Source organism: Equus przewalskii, chromosome 13 (assembly GCF_037783145.1).
Source record: "Equus przewalskii isolate Varuska chromosome 13, EquPr2, whole genome shotgun sequence".
NCBI lineage: Eukaryota > Metazoa > Chordata > Mammalia > Perissodactyla > Equidae > Equus > Equus przewalskii.
The window spans coordinates 8,889,540-8,906,196 of record NC_091843.1 but is presented as its reverse complement, the minus strand read 5'-3'; the positions used below and the strand labels follow the sequence as shown (position 1 = coordinate 8,906,196).

The window sequence follows — 16,657 nt, the reverse complement described above, 5'->3', positions numbered from 1 at the left end:
AGGGGGACTCCTCGAAACCCTCCAGGGCCCTGTGGCGGCGGCGGGGGTCCTGTTTGTCAACGTGTAGCTGGTTTAGAATGCTAATTTCCAGGCTCACTCCCAAAGTGTCTAATTGAGGTTTACACACTTCTTAGAAGATATATGCTTTCTTTACAGGTCAGAACACTTTGGGATGTTACAGATTGAGAGCCGCACTGCCTCAGAGGCTGGTCCCACGTGTAACCCTCCCAGCTCTTAGAAGCGCGTCACCCCTTTGGGCACCTTACTTCATCATCTCTCGCCCGTTTGTCTGCAAAGTGGAGACAGTCAGACCCGCCTCACCGGACCTTATGTGAGGACCGACTGTAGATATACAGCCCTCTTGAAACCTTGTCTGTGGGAGAAACCCCCAGGCCTGGCTCCTGCCCTGCCCGTACTGAAGAGGCTGACGCAGTCCCTTTTGGCGCCCGAATGACATAAAGATGAGGGATTGCAACTTTGGAGATGTTTCCTCAGAAAGTACAGAGCTGTAAACACAGAGCAGGGTAAGTGCGGCCAGCGGCTGCATCTTTCCTCCCCAACAAAGAGTAATCCGTAGTGCACTCTGTCTCTGGGACCTGGAGCTTTAACTTTGGGGAAACGGTTAACTCTGAGCCCAGGCCTTTAGGCAAGTCAAAATTCCTGAGGTGGTTATGCCTGTTTGGAGGCCTGCGAGGCACGAGGGGATGGAAAAAGGTGAATCGAGCTGCTTTCTGGCTCACTTCCACCCGGCTCGCCCCCGACCCCTAACACGGCCAACAGTGGCCGTCGCCATCTTGCAGGGTGGGCTGCGCAGGCTCTTGGCGCGACGCCCGCGCGCCGGAGCTGGAGAGGACGTGGAAGGCTTGGAGCGGGGAGCGCGCTACCAGGGGAAGCACGCGTGCGCACAGGCGGCGGCGGCGGAGGGGTGGGGCCGGGGTACGAGTGCGCTTGCTCGGTGGGAGCCCGCGAAGTACCTGGGGGAGGTGGGGGGCGAGGTACAAGGGAGAGGGGTTGAAGAGCGCTTGCGCGGGAAAGCGACCGTCCGGGGAGGGGGGTTCCCGAGCACGCGCGCGGAGACGGGACTTGGTCAGCTCTCGCGAGATCTCCAGGGGGCTATATATGTGCGCAGGGAGCCCGCGTCCTTTCCCTGGTGTGATTCCGTCCTGCGCTGCTGTTCTGTGGAACAGTGGTCGTTTTTTTCCGTCCGCCTTCTCTCCCACCTAAGTGCGTGCCACCACCCCATGGAAGATTCGATGGACATGGACATGAGCCCCCTGAGGCCCCAGAACTATCTTTTCGGTAACTGCTGGCGGGACTGGAGCGAGGCCGAGCAGGCCTAGTGGCTTTGAAGTGGGGGGGCGGGAATCCTGCGGAGGCCTGGGCTGGTGGAGAAAGGCAGGCAGGCTGGAGGCCCGAGGGAGGGGGAGCGAGCTGCCGGGGCCCTGCAGCCTCGGGTGGGGGGAGCGAGCTGCCAGGGCCCCGTAGCTTCAGGGATGGGGACCCAGGACCGGAGAGCCGGCACGCCAAGGGGTGGGACGGAGGCCGCCTGGAGCCCGGGCGGGAGCGGTCCGAGGCCCGGGGCCTCTGGGAAGGTGGACCCGACCGGCTGAGAGTTCGGCGTTGCCCGGGGCGCACGGTCGAGTTCTGAGCGTGAGTTTTCTTAGCGGTGTGCGAGTTCGCAGGCTTCCGATTCCGCGCCGCTGTCTTGGATGCTCGGCCCCGGCTTGGTGGTGCAGGAGGCTGTGTGGGCTCGTCGTCTGAGGCGTGGGCCTCCTTTCTGGAGGGGAGGAGAGTTCCAGCCTGGCCTTGTTCTCCGGCCTTGAGCCCTCAGCGTCGGGAGTTCCAGGGCCCAGACTCAGCCCCGGTGCCTCGGCCGGTTACGGGGGGAGGGGAGGCGCGGCCCGGCGTGAGGAGGCCGCAACCGATGGGAGCACGTGGTTGCCACGTGGTTGGGGGGAGGCGGGGGTGTGGGCGCTGCATCCGGGGCTCACTGATGTCCTGTCACCCCCAAGCCTGGGATCCTGGGTTTTAATTGAGGCTGTTGGGCGGGAAATGTTAGGTGAGGTGGCTGGTAGCGCCAGGATTCTGGAGGCCTTTGTTGAGTGCTTAACATCTGCGTACTATGACGGTAGTTCTCGTTTCTAGAGCCATTTTTCTGTCTCCTGGCGGTGGATGGAATAGCCCACTTTGCACATGAGGGTACTGATGCTCAGAGAACTAAAGTGACTTAATGAAGGGTGCACTTGGCGGTAAATAGAGACTAGCTCTAAAGCAAGACGCTTGTCTCCAGAGCTGGTGTATTAATAAGGATTTTCTTTTTCTGGAGGGAGGCCTGCGGAGGCAGTTTTCTGTGCGGCATCGAGCAAACAACTTTTTTTTTGTTTTTTTAAGATGAGAAATGTGCTGAGAGTTCAGTTAACCTGGTGCTGTTAGCTTTTCATTTTATACCAAGGTTTTGGGATCTTCACCTCCCCAGCACACAGTACCATACTAAGGAGAGGTCTGCTTCGGTTTTCAGTCTCAGTGAATTTGATTGTTGAAGGCATTTCTTTGTGTCAGTCAGGCTTGAAAGTAGGTGCAGATCCTGCCCCAGATTTGTTTCTTTGTATACCATACTGAGATTTGCTAAATGAGCAATGACATTGAAGCATGTATGTACCAATAACTATTAGACGACAACTAAATGCAATCATTTAAAGCTTTCTTCTCACGGTATTTTAAACAATTTGCCTATTCGTGGAATGGGAGTAGATACCACGCATCACACGTGCAGGCTTTTATTCTAGCAGTTTTGAATACCTGGGGTTTCTGATTAGTTTACACCAGAATATTTTTGTGTTAACCCTTTCTGTCGGAACTATCCTTAGGATATATCTATTCTTGCTTTAAGCATAATTTCTGAACATAATTTAATGTTCATCATTTCAGTTACTTGAAATGTTGGCCCCTGTAACAAGTTTAGTTCTTTTCCATTTGTAGTTTTTCTGTTGTAAATACGAACAGTTCATGTAGGCGTTTGTGTAACCATTCTTGTTTCTAAATTTGCTGCATTTCTTGGGAGTTTAGGTAGGTAATTCAGCTTTTTTAAATAGTGTGATTTTACCAACATTGTACGGTTTGGTTTCAGATACTTCTTTGAGTTACAGACTTACTAAATCTGTGAGCTCATTTCTACCTGAGAATGCTAATAGGGTAGTTGAGAATGAAATAGTATAGTGGGAAAGTGGACTTTATGAAGTCCTGTATAGATGTTCTTTGATGTTTATAGACATTTGTATTCAAGAAATCCAGGAAGAGATACATCTGCCCTGCCTTCTGGTAGCTAGAATGGTGAAAAACTGGTTCACAAGTTAACCGTTATCTTTTTGGTTACCCATACTGAAGTTTCATTGTTGTTTTTCTCCATGTTATAGTTGCTTTTTCTTCATTTACAGGTTGTGAACTAAAGGCTGACAAAGATTATCACTTTAAGGTGGATAATGATGAAAATGAGCACCAGTTATCATTAAGAACGGTACTTAAACTTTTCAAAATAAACTACTTAATCTTTCTCGATTTCAGCCTCTTGGGTCCTACTCGTGTGGCTTAGTACTTACTTTTATAATAGTATTTTTATAACTGAGTATTGTATATGCCTGTGATAACCAAACTTTGCGTCTTCACCATTCCTTTAGTAATTATGTAAAGTCCAGTGACACTCTTGTTCACCTTTCCATATTTATCTACTTTGCTGCTTCGATAGCACTATAAAGCCCTTTAGGACAGTGGTCAGTCTTTTGTGTCCTCCCACAGAGACTAGCCTCTGCTAGACTCGAGACTGCTCAACTTGTAGTAGGTGGGCCATACTGTGAACGGGTGATGACCTACACAACTATGTCATCAGATGTGTTTTTATGCATTTGTTCAGATTTACTGAATATGAGAAATTGATGGGCAAGGTCACATAAAAAAGTTGCAGATGATGTGCTCAAAATAGTTTTCCATCAGTGGTAATAATGAAAAGATTATAATGGTTTTTAAAAAACACATCTTGAGGGGATTGTAAAATAGTGGGAATTTAAATTGAAGTACTGTTTCTGTTCACAGGTCAGTTTAGGGGCTGGTGCAAAGGATGAATTGCACATTGTGGAAGCAGAGGCAATGAATTATGAAGGCAGTCCAATTAAAGTGACACTGGCAACTTTGAAAATGTCTGTACAGCCCACGGTAAGGGCACTTATACTTTGGATTAGTTGTCAAAGTCTAGTTCTCTTGCATGAAGGTAGGTGTCATTTACCTTACATCAAGGAGATAGAAAGGGTAATCGAGTTTGGTCCTTCCAATAGTCACAGCTGCTGCTTCTGTCACTGGGGTTGAATGATCAACTCTTGGAACAGGGTGGTTGCTGCTTGTTTATCAGAGGTGGAAAAACCAGTTCACTGGTTTGTTCATTTGGCTCACGGGTTTACCTTTAATGGCTATTACATAAATATTTCTAAGTTATGAACAGTTTTATACCAAACATTTAACCTTATTTTCTTCATAATACTTAGTGATATAAGTTTCTCCTTCTTAGGTTTCCCTTGGGGGCTTTGAAATAACGCCACCTGTGGTCTTACGATTGAAGTGTGGTTCAGGGCCAGTGCATATTAGTGGACAGCACTTAGTAGGTATGTTATTTTTCTGTATTATGCTGTTTATTCTTTTTTAATGCAGTTACTTTGTTCCCATTTTGGACTTTATAAAGCATGCTTAGTTCTGATACTAGTGTCTTTATAATAGGTTCATATGTGAACCCAATAATTTATAACTGGAAAAGCCTGTGGTTTTTTACATTGAAAAACCTAGTAATAAGTATTAGCCCCCAAAATTCCTTTTTAAAAAATTTCTGTTTTCTATTCGCTGTTTTTAAATACTCATTACTGTATATTGTCAATGCCCTTTTTTCCTGAGTTCTCGGTTGAGTCTTAGTAGTGGCTAATAAAGGATTTTATCTTAGCTGTGGAGGAAGATGCAGAATCAGAAGATGAAGAGGAGGAGGATGTGAAACTCCTGAGTATATCTGGAAAGCGTTCTGCCCCTGGAAGTGGTAGCAAGGTTCCACAGGTATAGATGTAATTTACCACAGATACGTTATTCTGACCTTTGTTCGGTGATTAGAATCAGCACTTGATCATGCATGTGTGTGTATATATATATTTTTTTTCTTTTCCCTCCAAGAAAAAAGTAAAACTTGCTGCCGATGAAGATGATGATGACGAAGATGATGACGAAGATGATGATGAAGAGTAAGTATGTTCTTAGAAACTTGACATAGTTTTATGGGAGGAACTTTTATGAAAATTCTTTACCAAAGTCATCCTGTGGAGTTTAATTGTTTTAATTAAATAAAGGGTAAATGGTCAGTGGTTGTTAAATGAGCTGAGTTAAAGGATATTATCAGACTATGAACCTTAAAATGCAGTGCATTGCAGATTTTCAGAAGGATAGAGTAAGCAGCATTTCCAAAATGTATTTGACTAGGCCCCTTTTTCCTGAGTAAATTAGTGGATACATTACTGTATGCTAGCAAGTCTGGTGTACTTTATGCTGAACAGTTTATAATAAAATGGATTGGGTGGAAAGAATCTGAATCAGTCCAGCCACATTTATTTTGGAAGTTCTCACATGAGGATTTTTTTTCCTGCAAGGGATTTTGGCCCATGGTCCTTACTGAGAAAATAAGATCCTATAAGACAATAGGATTTTCATGGAGAATTTAAAATTTGGTTGGAAACAAGATTTGATGGGTTTATTAAATTAACCTAAGTCAGGCTATGGTAAACAGCAACATGCACACTATGAAATAAAATACTATTCATAATTGATCTTTCTTGCATGCAACGATATCAATAACTTCTGATACATTGGATTTTTAATTGTCAGCTTTGTCACTGAGTTTCTAAGTTGGTCTGTATATATTTACTGAAAACATAATTCAAATAGAATCTAAGACTCTGAGAGAAAGTGCACTAATTAATGATCAAATCTGAAAGTTAGGTTTTCAGTAACCTCAACTAGCCAAGCTGGTAGTTCTTAAGAAAGCTCTTTGAGCATCACAGTGAAGGCAGAAAATAGGAAAAGGCTGAAAGAGTTAAATGCTTAGAAAATTCAAAATTACCTGCATGTCAAACTTATAAAGAAACTCAATATAGCTGGTGTTTGACTATTACTACTCTAAGAAGATTTGCCATTAGTAAGACTTAAAATAATATACCTCAAGAGAAGAATGGGAAATGGGCTTAGAAAACAGAAATGAGAAATATGGATGGCATATGGTGCTTAATTAGGCTTGAATTTATTTACTCTTTGGTGATTTCAAGTTACCATTGTGTGTTGTGTGCGTTTGCACGTGAATGTCCAGTAGCATATTCATTGAGACTTTGGAGTCAGACATTTCTTTCCAGAAAGGCTTTGGAGTGTCACATGCTTGGTATCTTGATTCTGCTTGGGCTTTGGAAGATTTCCTGTCTTTAAAATGGGAATAATTTCTGATGTAATCACAATGTAAGGTAGTTTGTGTTCTTGTTTTCTTTGGTTAGGTAGTGAGGGAGGAATGAGAAGTATAGATGTTGTGAAGTTCTAAATCAGTAAGTTTTACATCTAAGGAGAGAGGATTGTCGTAGGGACAGTTAATGGATGTCTGGAGGGTAACACATCTCAGTAGAAAATTGTACTAGTTAGGTGGCAATGAAAATGTAAAGAGATGCCTCAAGGTTTGTTAGTTGAAATAGTTATTATCTGGAAATTATAAGCCATTGTCCCAGAAGAATTGGAACCAACTAGATAAAAGGGAAATCGATGGGTCCTGTTTGGGAGATGGGAAGAGTATGGTGTGGGGTGGTTGACCTCTATTGATATAAGCAAGAAAAACAAAACCATTTAGTACATTGAAAGTTAGAGACAACATAATGTGTGGTCCTCCATAAAAATACCTTTTCTACATTTTATTAGGGGATATTCTAATAAATGAAACTGGTTATGATAGTGGTTTTATAGAAATCATTGTGATCTTGTTTCTGCTAGGGGGAGACACCTGTAGGGATTGGGTTCTAAAGCCAAAATTGACAAAATCACTATTAAAAATCACTTAAAAGACTGCATATGGTTTTATGTATACTACATGATGCTTACTCTAGTTAACACACCAAATTTTACCCCCCAGTTTTGGAAGGATGGGTGTTTCTTTAGTTGCGCATTGATGAAGGTACTCCTTTTTTTACATTTAGACTAAAGTGTGGAAAAAGATTTTGGTCAGTATATGATGTTTGGTTTGTGAACTAATGAAAACGTGAACCAGTTGCACTATTTTGCTAATAAAGACTTCCCTAGGCTTTTCCACTGATTGGATTTCCCCCCAATTTATCCATTTATTTAGAGTGTACAGTTGTGTGGTTTTTGGTATATGCACAGTTGTGCAGCCATTGCCACAATTTGAGAATGTTTTATCATCTCAGAAAGTAACCGTGCTGTAACTTTTCATCTTCCCAAGTTCTAGTCAACCACTAATGTACTTTGTTGTTTATAAATTTGCTTATTGTGGATTTTGTATATAAATGGAGTCATACAGTATGCACTCTTGTGACTGGGTTCTTTCACTTACACAATGTTTTTAAGCTTCATCCATGTTGCAGCTTGCACCAGTACTTGCCCTTATCTTTATATTATTGAATTGTAAGAATTTTTATGTATTTTGGAAACAGGTCCCTTATCAGATTTGCAAATACTCTCCCATTCTCTGGGTTGTCTTGCTATACTCCCCTGATGGTGTCCTTTGCACAAAAGTTTTTTTCACCACGTCCAGTTTCTCTCTTATTGATTGTGCTTTTGATGTCAAATGTAAGAAACCATTTTGAAATCTTCTAGAAGTTTTACAGTTTTAGCTGTTAGATTTAGATCCTTGTTTCGTTTAGAATTTTTGTATATGCTGAAAGGTAGGGGGCCAACTTCATTTTACATGTGGATATCCAGTTGTCCCAGCACCATTTGTGTGTGAAAGGCTTCTTTCCCTGTTGAATAGTCTTGGCATTCTTGTTGAAAGTAATTACCATAAATATATGGTCTGTTTCTAGATTCTGCAGTTCCTTTCTCTTGAGGCATGTCTATTCTTATGCCGGTAAAACGCTGTCTTGATTTCTTTTACTATGTAGTGTTTATAGAGTTCTGCTTGAAATCACTAAGTGGACCCTCCATCTTTGTTCTTTTCCAAGATTGTTTTTGGCTACTTTGGGTTCTTTGAATTTTGATAGGAGTTTTAGGATTGATTTCTACAGAGAAGCCAGCTGAGATTCTTGTAGAGATTTTGTTCAATCTGTAGATGAATTTGCAGAGAGTTGCCACCTTAATATTATGTATGCTGATCCGTGAACATGGGTTGTGTTTCTGTTTATTAATTGATTTAACTACCTCCCCCCAAGTTTTAATTTTTATTTTTAGTTGTAAAAAACATAACACATGTTAACCATTTTCCAAGTGTGCAGTTGAATAGTTTTAATCATATTCACATTGTTGTGTAAACTCAGACTCTTTTAGTAATACTGATAAATATATCATTGAGCAAAAACTACCCATTTCCACCTCTCCTCAGCCCCTGAAACCACCAGTCTATTTTCGGTTTCTGTAAGGAGTTTGACTTCAGATACCTCATAGAAGTAGAATCATACAATATTGTCTTTGTGCCTATCTGGTTTCACTTGGCGTGTCCTTGAAGTTCATTCATGTGTAGTACACGACAGGATTTCCTTTAAGACTGAAGATTCCATTATATGTACCTATGACATTTTCTTTATCCATTTAACTGTTGAGGGCATTTGGGTTGTTTCCATCTCTTGGCAATAGTCAATAATGCTGCAGTGAACATGAATGTACAGATATCTGAGTTCCTGCTTTCAATTCTTGTGTCAGCCGCCAAAGCATGACAGTTGTTTGGCTAAGCTTATAGGTTCAGCCAATTTCTTGGTAGGCTTTTAGGGTTTGTGAGTGCATTGAAACACTAGTAACGACTTATTTCATTTGTAGTGATGATGATGATGATTTTGATGAGGAGGAAGCTGAAGAAAAAGCTCCAGTAAAGAAAGTAAGTATGATACAATGTTAAAAGATTGTCAGAAATAGCTAGTAACAGAAGATGATGGAAACTTTTTAGTGCTATTTACTTTGTTTTCAAGTTAATGAAAGCTGGCTTGGGTGGAGATGATCTCATACTTAAAATGGGTTCTGAGTAGAGCTGTCCTGAAAACTTTGCTAATAGTGGGGAGTGATCTATTTTCTTCATCTGTGGGGCTTTCTCCGTCTTCCCTTTTGCAGCCTTTTGTCAAAGTGATTGTTTTCATCTTAGCCTGACTGCTGCTTTTCTTAGATGGTTTGGGGCAGTTTATTTGCACTGATGTCATGTAGGGGTGCATTGATTAAGATTAATTTCTAATTGCAGTCTATACGAGATACTCCAGCCAAAAATGCACAAAAGTCAAACCAGAATGGAAAAGACTCCAAACCGTCAACGCCAAGATCAAAAGTAAGTGGGAACAGGGGCTGGCACAGTGGCCTAGTGGTTAAGTTCGCGTGCTCTGCTTCAGCGGCCCAGGGTTTGCAGGTTTGGATCCCGGGTGCCGACCCACATAGCACTGGTCAAGCCACGCTGTGGCAGTATCCCACATAGAAAAATAGAGGAAGATTGGCACAGATAGATGTTAGCTCAGGGCCATTCCTCCTCACCAAAAAAAAAAAAAAGTGGCAACATAAATAGACAAATACAGGCTTCATTGAAGTAGTTAGAAAAGTTAGATTCTACTGTGGATGAATCTAGTCTGTCTGAAATTTAATAGGCTTTTGGAGAACATCTGTAACTGGTATCTAAAGAGCTAAAACGTGATTGTTGGTGATCATTGACGTATATACAGCTGCTGGCGTTCTAGTCGGGGAGACAGCTAAAGATTTTTATTGTGATATAAACAGTTGTCTCCTTTAAGTGATCTTCCTTGTTGAGAGGTAGACTTATCACATAGTGCAGTTTGTCAACGCTGGCTGCGTGTCAGGACCAAGTAGGAAGCTTAAAAAAACCCTCGTTACCTGGGTTCACAGATTATCGTTTAAATGCTTTGAATTGGATCCCAGGCAGCAAGTTGCGTTGATTTTCTTGCTTTATTTTTGGGGCCCTTCTGGTTTCATTTTTGATGGAATTTAAATGCAGAACTGACCTGGTATAAAGGCTCAAACTGTTCCTATTCCTTTCTTAAGGAATGATTTTAAGAACAAAAGGTAATTGTTCAGACATGAATTCATTTATACTATAGGAACTTGGCTCTGGTTGTATGCTTGTTTTTACTAAGAAGGATTGTAGGAATAATTGTATGTATTGAGAAAATCCAGGTAGGATGGGTCTTTTAAGAGCTGTACTATTCTGATCTTTTGAAATTCAACTTTTTTTTCCAGGGTCAAGAATCCTTCAAAAAACAGGAAAAAACTCCTAAAACACCAAAAGGACCTAGTTCTGTAGAAGACATTAAAGCAAAAATGCAAGCAAGTATAGAAAAAGTAAGTAAAATGATCTTTCTTAAAGAAGTGCAATAGGTTTAGTCCCCCCCCGAATTATACCTTTCCCTGGGTTGGAAACAGGACTGTTCCTCATTTTGTTATCCTTAATATACCTACCCCTTTTATGGTATGAAGTTTTTTCAAAAATGGATTACTGGTAACTTAACATTCATTTATAATCTCTATGGTGATTTTTTTTATGTATTTGAAATTACATGTGTTTTATTTTCCATTATAAAAAATATAAGAAAGTTGGTTATAAGGTAATATTCTGACCGTAGATGTTAAAGTGAGATCAGTGAGAACACTTTACTTTGCCTGCTCTTCTGGTTGTAAGATGCTACAGAACCAGCAGAGGGCATATGAGTCTTTCATAAAATTGCAAAAGACTGGAAAAGTAGACTGCTTGGTATTAAAGTTTAAAAAAATTTACTCTAGTCAAAAATGGTTTCCAACAAATTGAGTCACTTCTATTTGTCTTTTACACCAAGGTGTCACCAGTCAATACATCTGGTAATATCTAGAAGTTTTGAGTGACTAATAGGTTTACGTTTAGTCTCCTTTTACAAATAGTGGAAATGTGAGAAGAGGATTAGCTCTCTCTCTCTCCTTGCTATTTACTTGACTAGGGGACTAAACTTAAGTCAACTTTAGGGAACTCTGGACTTGCAGAGGATGGAATAATCGGTTTAAATATGTTAACACATTTGGGAGAAGCTTTACTCGAGGAATACTACGTTAGGTCCCAGTTACTGAGAATAAGTGTGGGATGATGAGGAAAAGTTGCTGACTTCTTTTCCCGCGTTTTTCTTATGTTCTCTAGGTTCTACATGGCTTCAGTAGTTTTCCTTTCCTTGTGCATTGATGAGTCAATTGGAAAAATAACATTTTAGAACCAGAATGTATTTCTTGATTTTTGCTTTAGTACTGCTGTAAACCTTTTAGCCTTCCTGGTATCACTGCTTTCTTGATTTTTATTCCTTGCATACAGTGCTAAAATATGACATCTTTTAGCTACCCCTCCCCCCCATTTTAATATGGTCCTATCTCCTTGGTTTAATTGCAGGCGCATTGAACAATCCTGGGCACTACTGGTAAATTAAGCCCAAAGATGGGGAGAGGAAAAGGAGAGAAATATAGTCCATACTGAGTATCATCAACAATCCAGACTGAAGTCTTCTATTTTAATCTCAATCCCCTTTCCTGATTGCCACCCACCCATGCCCCCTTCCAGGCTGGAAGCAATCTCACTCGATCTCCTAAAGCACTTTCTTTTGACTGCTGTGGTTCAGTGAACCTTATACTTTGCTTTCTATAACTTGTGCATTTGCCTCACCTTTGATCATGTTTTAATCACCTTTGTATCTCCCTAGCTGCTCAATAAATATTTGAATGAATCAAATAAGAATGTATGTGACGATAATTTAAAAATGGAAGTTACAGTGAGGTTTATTTTCTAGGTGATAGAGGCAATTAAGTATGTTATACTGTACTAGCCTGTTTTGTGCCATGGTCTTTCTGGCATTCGTGAAGCCACCTTGATCTTTTTAAAATGCATAAAAGATTCAGGTTACAAGGAAAATCAAAATTTAGTTAGCTAAAAGGAAATGAAAGTGATGTACCTAGTACGTTAAATAATATAATTCCAAAGTGTAGTTGTGAATATAAATATTTCAGTATATTTCCAATAATTGTAATGCTTTGAAAATATTTGATGATGAAATATTTTGAAAATAATTTGGTGGAATACTGTTGTGGTTCTTCCCTATGTCCATAATGAAAGGTAATGCCAAATTTTAGTTACAGATTAATGAAATGTAGTAACTTTAATTTTTTACCCACATCTGACTTCATATACCTCCTGACGTTGACTCCTAAGTTAGTGTTGTGCTGTACCTAGGTTCTTAGTAGGAAGTCATATCTTAACAGTTTGGGTCACTTGTCTATGTGGTACTGAAAAGGGGGTACGTGTCTGTTTTGTATTTGGTCCTGGGTGGTAGAGTGGTGATAAAACTGACTTTTAGCTAATACAGTAGGCAGTCAAGTTGACATTTGAGTGCCTGAAGAATCTCAAGTGTAGCTTTTACTTTGTATTTTTCAAGTGGCTGTGGAGAATTTGAAACTTTGACAGACCCTGTCAGTAAGGGGGTACTATGAAAAACATCAAAGTAGTAATATGTTGCCCAGTAGACCTTTTTGGGCCTAAAAAGACTTGATATTAAATTGAAAGAGCTGAGACAAGGAATGAACTACTGATCCATGTAATAGTATGCAAATCTTTGAGGAATTTCATGTCTCCTTCAAAAACAGTGTTTCTATACTTATCTTTAATAATGCTTTTGTCTCAATAGGGTGGTTCTCTTCCCAAAGTGGAAGCCAAGTTCATCAATTATGTGAAGAATTGCTTCCGGATGACTGACCAGGAGGTAACTGAATTTTCTTCTAACCATGACCAAATTCAAAATTTTCATTGTGATTTATTATGATTGTTCTTTTAGTCTCTCTAAGTGTTGGCTTCTTTTTAAAGGTTCCTAACCACAGACAATACTTCAGATTAAATACGTGGAAACTCATAAGAATTTAGTTGGCGGAGACTGAGAAGATAACTTTTTTAGTACATTCTTCCCAGCTTTCATATAGTTGGTCAATTATCTCGGTTACTGAGCTCAGTTTTACTTTTGGTTTTGTGTTGGCGAAGGAAATGAGCTGTGGTTTTTCTTGCCGTGCTCCATTTGGCGACTACTTGGGGTAGTCTGGTCTGTGCTTTCTTGTGAGTTGGCAGAGAGTGCCTTTTTTTTCATAGATCTTACGGGAAACACGTTTTGCCGAAATCAACCTAAAGTGCAAAATCTGGAAGCAAGAGGCCAAGTTATAGTTAATACTCAATATGTTAGCTTGAGTCAGCTGTTAGATTTTGTATTTCTTACACATGAAGGTATTTTGTCAATAGAAGAAAATTCACATGCATGTTTTTACTTGTTGACTCGGGATGTGAAGGAAAATGTAAAAGCCGTTACATAGGGTTGCTGGGCAGCATGTATATACAGGATACATCTTGTGTTGAATGGTCTTTGTCAGGACTTCCTAAATCTCTCCTGTATTAGCTTTTTACAGTGAATTAAGAAATTTGTCATCTGCCACCATATTTAGTACTTAAATCACTTAAATGGCCATACTGTTAGGTTTGAAATCCTTTCAGTGGCTCAGTGCTGTTTACAGTTAGTTGTGAGTTTAGCCTTGATTGATGTGGCCTTGAGATGATCAAATGTAGCTTTCACTTCTTTTGGTTGCCACTCTTTTTTGTGTATATTTGAGCCCCTGAGTGCGAGTGTAAATTATGTAAATTTTCTTAGTAATGGACATTTATTAAACACGAGTAGTTTTGAAACTGCGCAGTATGCAACTGTTAATTCAACATTGAAAATAGTGGGAAGTCAGATACAAATCATCACGTACTAATAGGGAAGCATAAAAAATACATGGTTTCTTCAACTAGTACCAAAATAAAATTTTTGATTAAGGAAAATTCAGATACCAACAACCAGAGTTGCGAGGGCCTTCCACTCAGTGTTATAACATCAGTCTTGCAGCTGAAATGACTAAACTCAAACTCGTTGTCAGAAGTATCTTGTGACTACAAAACTGAAAGCATATTTTCAAGTACCAGGATGAAATTTCTGTAGTAATTAATGTAATAAATATAATAGCTCAATTTACTATTACAAGTTATCAAAACTATAAATGCCTCACGTTTTGATGGCATAGCTGTAGATGGAAGTAATCACAATGTGTGAAAAATTTTCCTATTGCTTCTGCAGTTTTTCTTGTGGGAACAGTTGCTTGTGAGGAGTTGGCTAGTAAAGTCCTTCCACGTGGGATTTGAGAAATAATAGCAAATTTTTGCAAAAACTCTTGAATTAAGAGTGAGAAAAGTACTGCTTTCTGTGGAGAGACTACAGATACAAATTTTGGCGAATGTTTGTGCAAAAGTGTAAACAGTGTTTACTCAGAATTGAAGGAGAGCACGAATCCTTTTATAGAAGGTGGGTGCTGTCCTACATAATACTGGTCAAGCAGCAGGGGATGTTTCTTTTGCTATTGAAGTGTTGGGAAATTGTTCTTGAGCTTTTATATCGAACAGAATGAGTGGAGGGAGGATTTTTGTGATACTTGTTGGCATTTGGTATTCAGTTCCCTTGCATTTGAAACCCAATGGCTGTGTTAAACAATACTGGTTGAGAGGATCCTGTTTCTTAGAAGCACTGAAAGCAAACTTTTGAAGAAAAGGCCCCAAAAGTTCTTGGTGACATTTTTAATAATCTGCTGGGTAAAACCTCCTTATTTCTCGTTCATAGTTTTAAATGTCTCTCTAGCCAGTAGGATTATGTAAATTTGAAGAGCAGACTCCACTGAAGTACTCCATTGGTTGAATGAACTTGTTGAATCCTTCAAAGAGTCAGAAACGTCGTGACTGTTCTTAAAAAAGAACATTATTTATGAATAGGAAAAGAAATGCCAACTTGAAATAGATAATACTATACTTATGGCTATCATTTGAAATGAATTTTTCATCTAAAGAATTTGATTTTTTACATGGATGTTACTACATATCAACGTAAGAACGAATAGAATCGTCATGTATTGAAGGAGAACAGAAATTTTGGGGGATGCTTTTTTTGTCAGTAGACACTTTAAATCATTAGGAGATTTCAAGAGTGGAAAAGCAAGTAATGTCATGGAAGATGGTGTTGAGTACTATACCCAGATAGGAGCAAGTCGGAGTAGTAGATATGGCAGAACATGTTCAATGTATTTTCTCAGAATGCTGATGCCAAGCATGCTCATTAATGAGTGTTCAGTGGACAAAATGAAATAATTTGGATGTTACAATGTAAATGGAATTTTATGAGCAAATTCTGCCAAACAGGAACTATTGATCCCACATCATCAAGGAAATATAACTAAAGAGAGAAAAAGAAAGAGATGTAAGGTATACGTAGTCTTTTTCAGACAAACGTAATTAGTATGTGTCCCATGTACACATGCATGGGCTTAGACGTAAATACGTTTTACTTTGTGTTGCATATTTTTATGTGTGAAATCTGGCAGCCCTAAAGCAGATGACATGGAGGCAGCATTGGCTAAACTGGTCTTTACCTTTCCTCTTGATTTCCTTAACTAAAGATATCTAAGCTCTTAAATGTATTTTAGTATAATTGACTTTGCTTACAAATAATCACGATTTAGTGTCTAAATTTGAAATAAAATTACATTTGAGTATAAGTTTCCTTGAAATGATTTCTTAATTGTCTAGAGTGAACCCTTTTGGTGGTAGAATGAAAAATAGATATGTTGAACTATACAAAGAGACGTGGCTTAATTTATTGGTGTCTATGAAGTATTGTGGTTCTTTAACCACATTTTTTTTTTTTTTTCCAGGCTATTCAAGATCTCTGGCAGTGGAGGAAGTCTCTTTAAGAAAATAGTTTAAACAGTTTGTTAAAATTTTCCGTCTTATTTCATTTCTGTAACAGTTGATATCTGGCTGTCCTTTTTATAATGCAGAGTGAGAACTTTCCCTACCGTGTCTGATAAATGTTGTCCAGGTTCCATTGCCAAGAATGTGTTGTCCAAAATGCCTGTTTAGTTTTTAAAGATGGAACTCCACCCTTTGCTTGGTTTTAAGTATGTATGGAATGTTATGATAGGACATAGTAGTAGTGGTGGTCAGACAAATGGAAATGGTGGGGAGACAAAAATATACATGTGAAATAAACTCAGTATTTTAATAAAGTAGCACTGTTTCTCTATTATTTATCTTCTTTATACTTTGTCAGAGAAATGTACGTAGTTAAAAGTGTCAAATAGTGTCATAAAATCTCATGAGAGACAGTTCCTGCCCTACCCCTTCAAATAGTTCTGCTTCCTAGCGTTAACCAATCTATTTTTCATCGTGAGGATTTAGTCTTTATACCTTCTCACCTCCTGATAATTATAACCACACAAACATGTTTCTAAATGTTCCATCAGACCTGTTATCCACCTATCTCAGCGTTTTCATTCCCAAAGAAAATCTGACATGTTAAACAGCCTGCGGCAGACTTTT

General features: G+C 39.6%; 1 protein-coding gene across 2 annotated transcripts; it reads left to right on the top strand.

Annotated features, from left to right (window-relative positions):
• The first annotated feature begins 965 nt into the window (after positions 1-965).
• NPM1 (nucleophosmin 1) lies at positions 966-16,344 on the top strand. 2 transcript variants are annotated; one of them, XR_011525068.1, is made up of 11 exons: positions 966-1,299; positions 3,435-3,514; positions 4,087-4,206; positions 4,556-4,649; positions 4,979-5,085; positions 5,200-5,267; positions 9,037-9,094; positions 9,449-9,532; positions 10,450-10,551; positions 11,618-12,977; positions 15,991-16,344. XR_011525068.1 is itself a non-coding variant. In XM_008509692.2 (11 exons), exons 1-11 carry the CDS (start codon positions 1,242-1,244, stop codon positions 16,027-16,029), a joined length of 885 nt encoding a protein of 294 aa, XP_008507914.1. In that variant the 5' UTR covers positions 1,091-1,241; the 3' UTR covers positions 16,030-16,344. The 2 variants fall into 2 exon arrangements, 1 of the variants encoding a protein (XP_008507914.1); XM_008509692.2 differs by having other exon boundaries at positions 1,091-1,299; positions 12,903-12,977.
• Positions 16,345-16,657: the final 313 nt, after the last annotated feature.

Coding starts and splice junctions, on each gene's coding strand:
- NPM1 (XM_008509692.2), top strand. CDS start 1,242: ATGGAAGATTCGATGGACATGGACATGAGCCCCCTGAGGCCCCAGAAC. Junction 4,650..4,978: donor TAGTGGACAGCACTTAGTAG/GTATGTTATTTT, acceptor ATTTTATCTTAG/CTGTGGAGGAAGATGCAGAA. Junction 10,552..12,902: donor TGCAAGCAAGTATAGAAAAA/GTAAGTAAAATG, acceptor TTGTCTCAATAG/GGTGGTTCTCTTCCCAAAGT.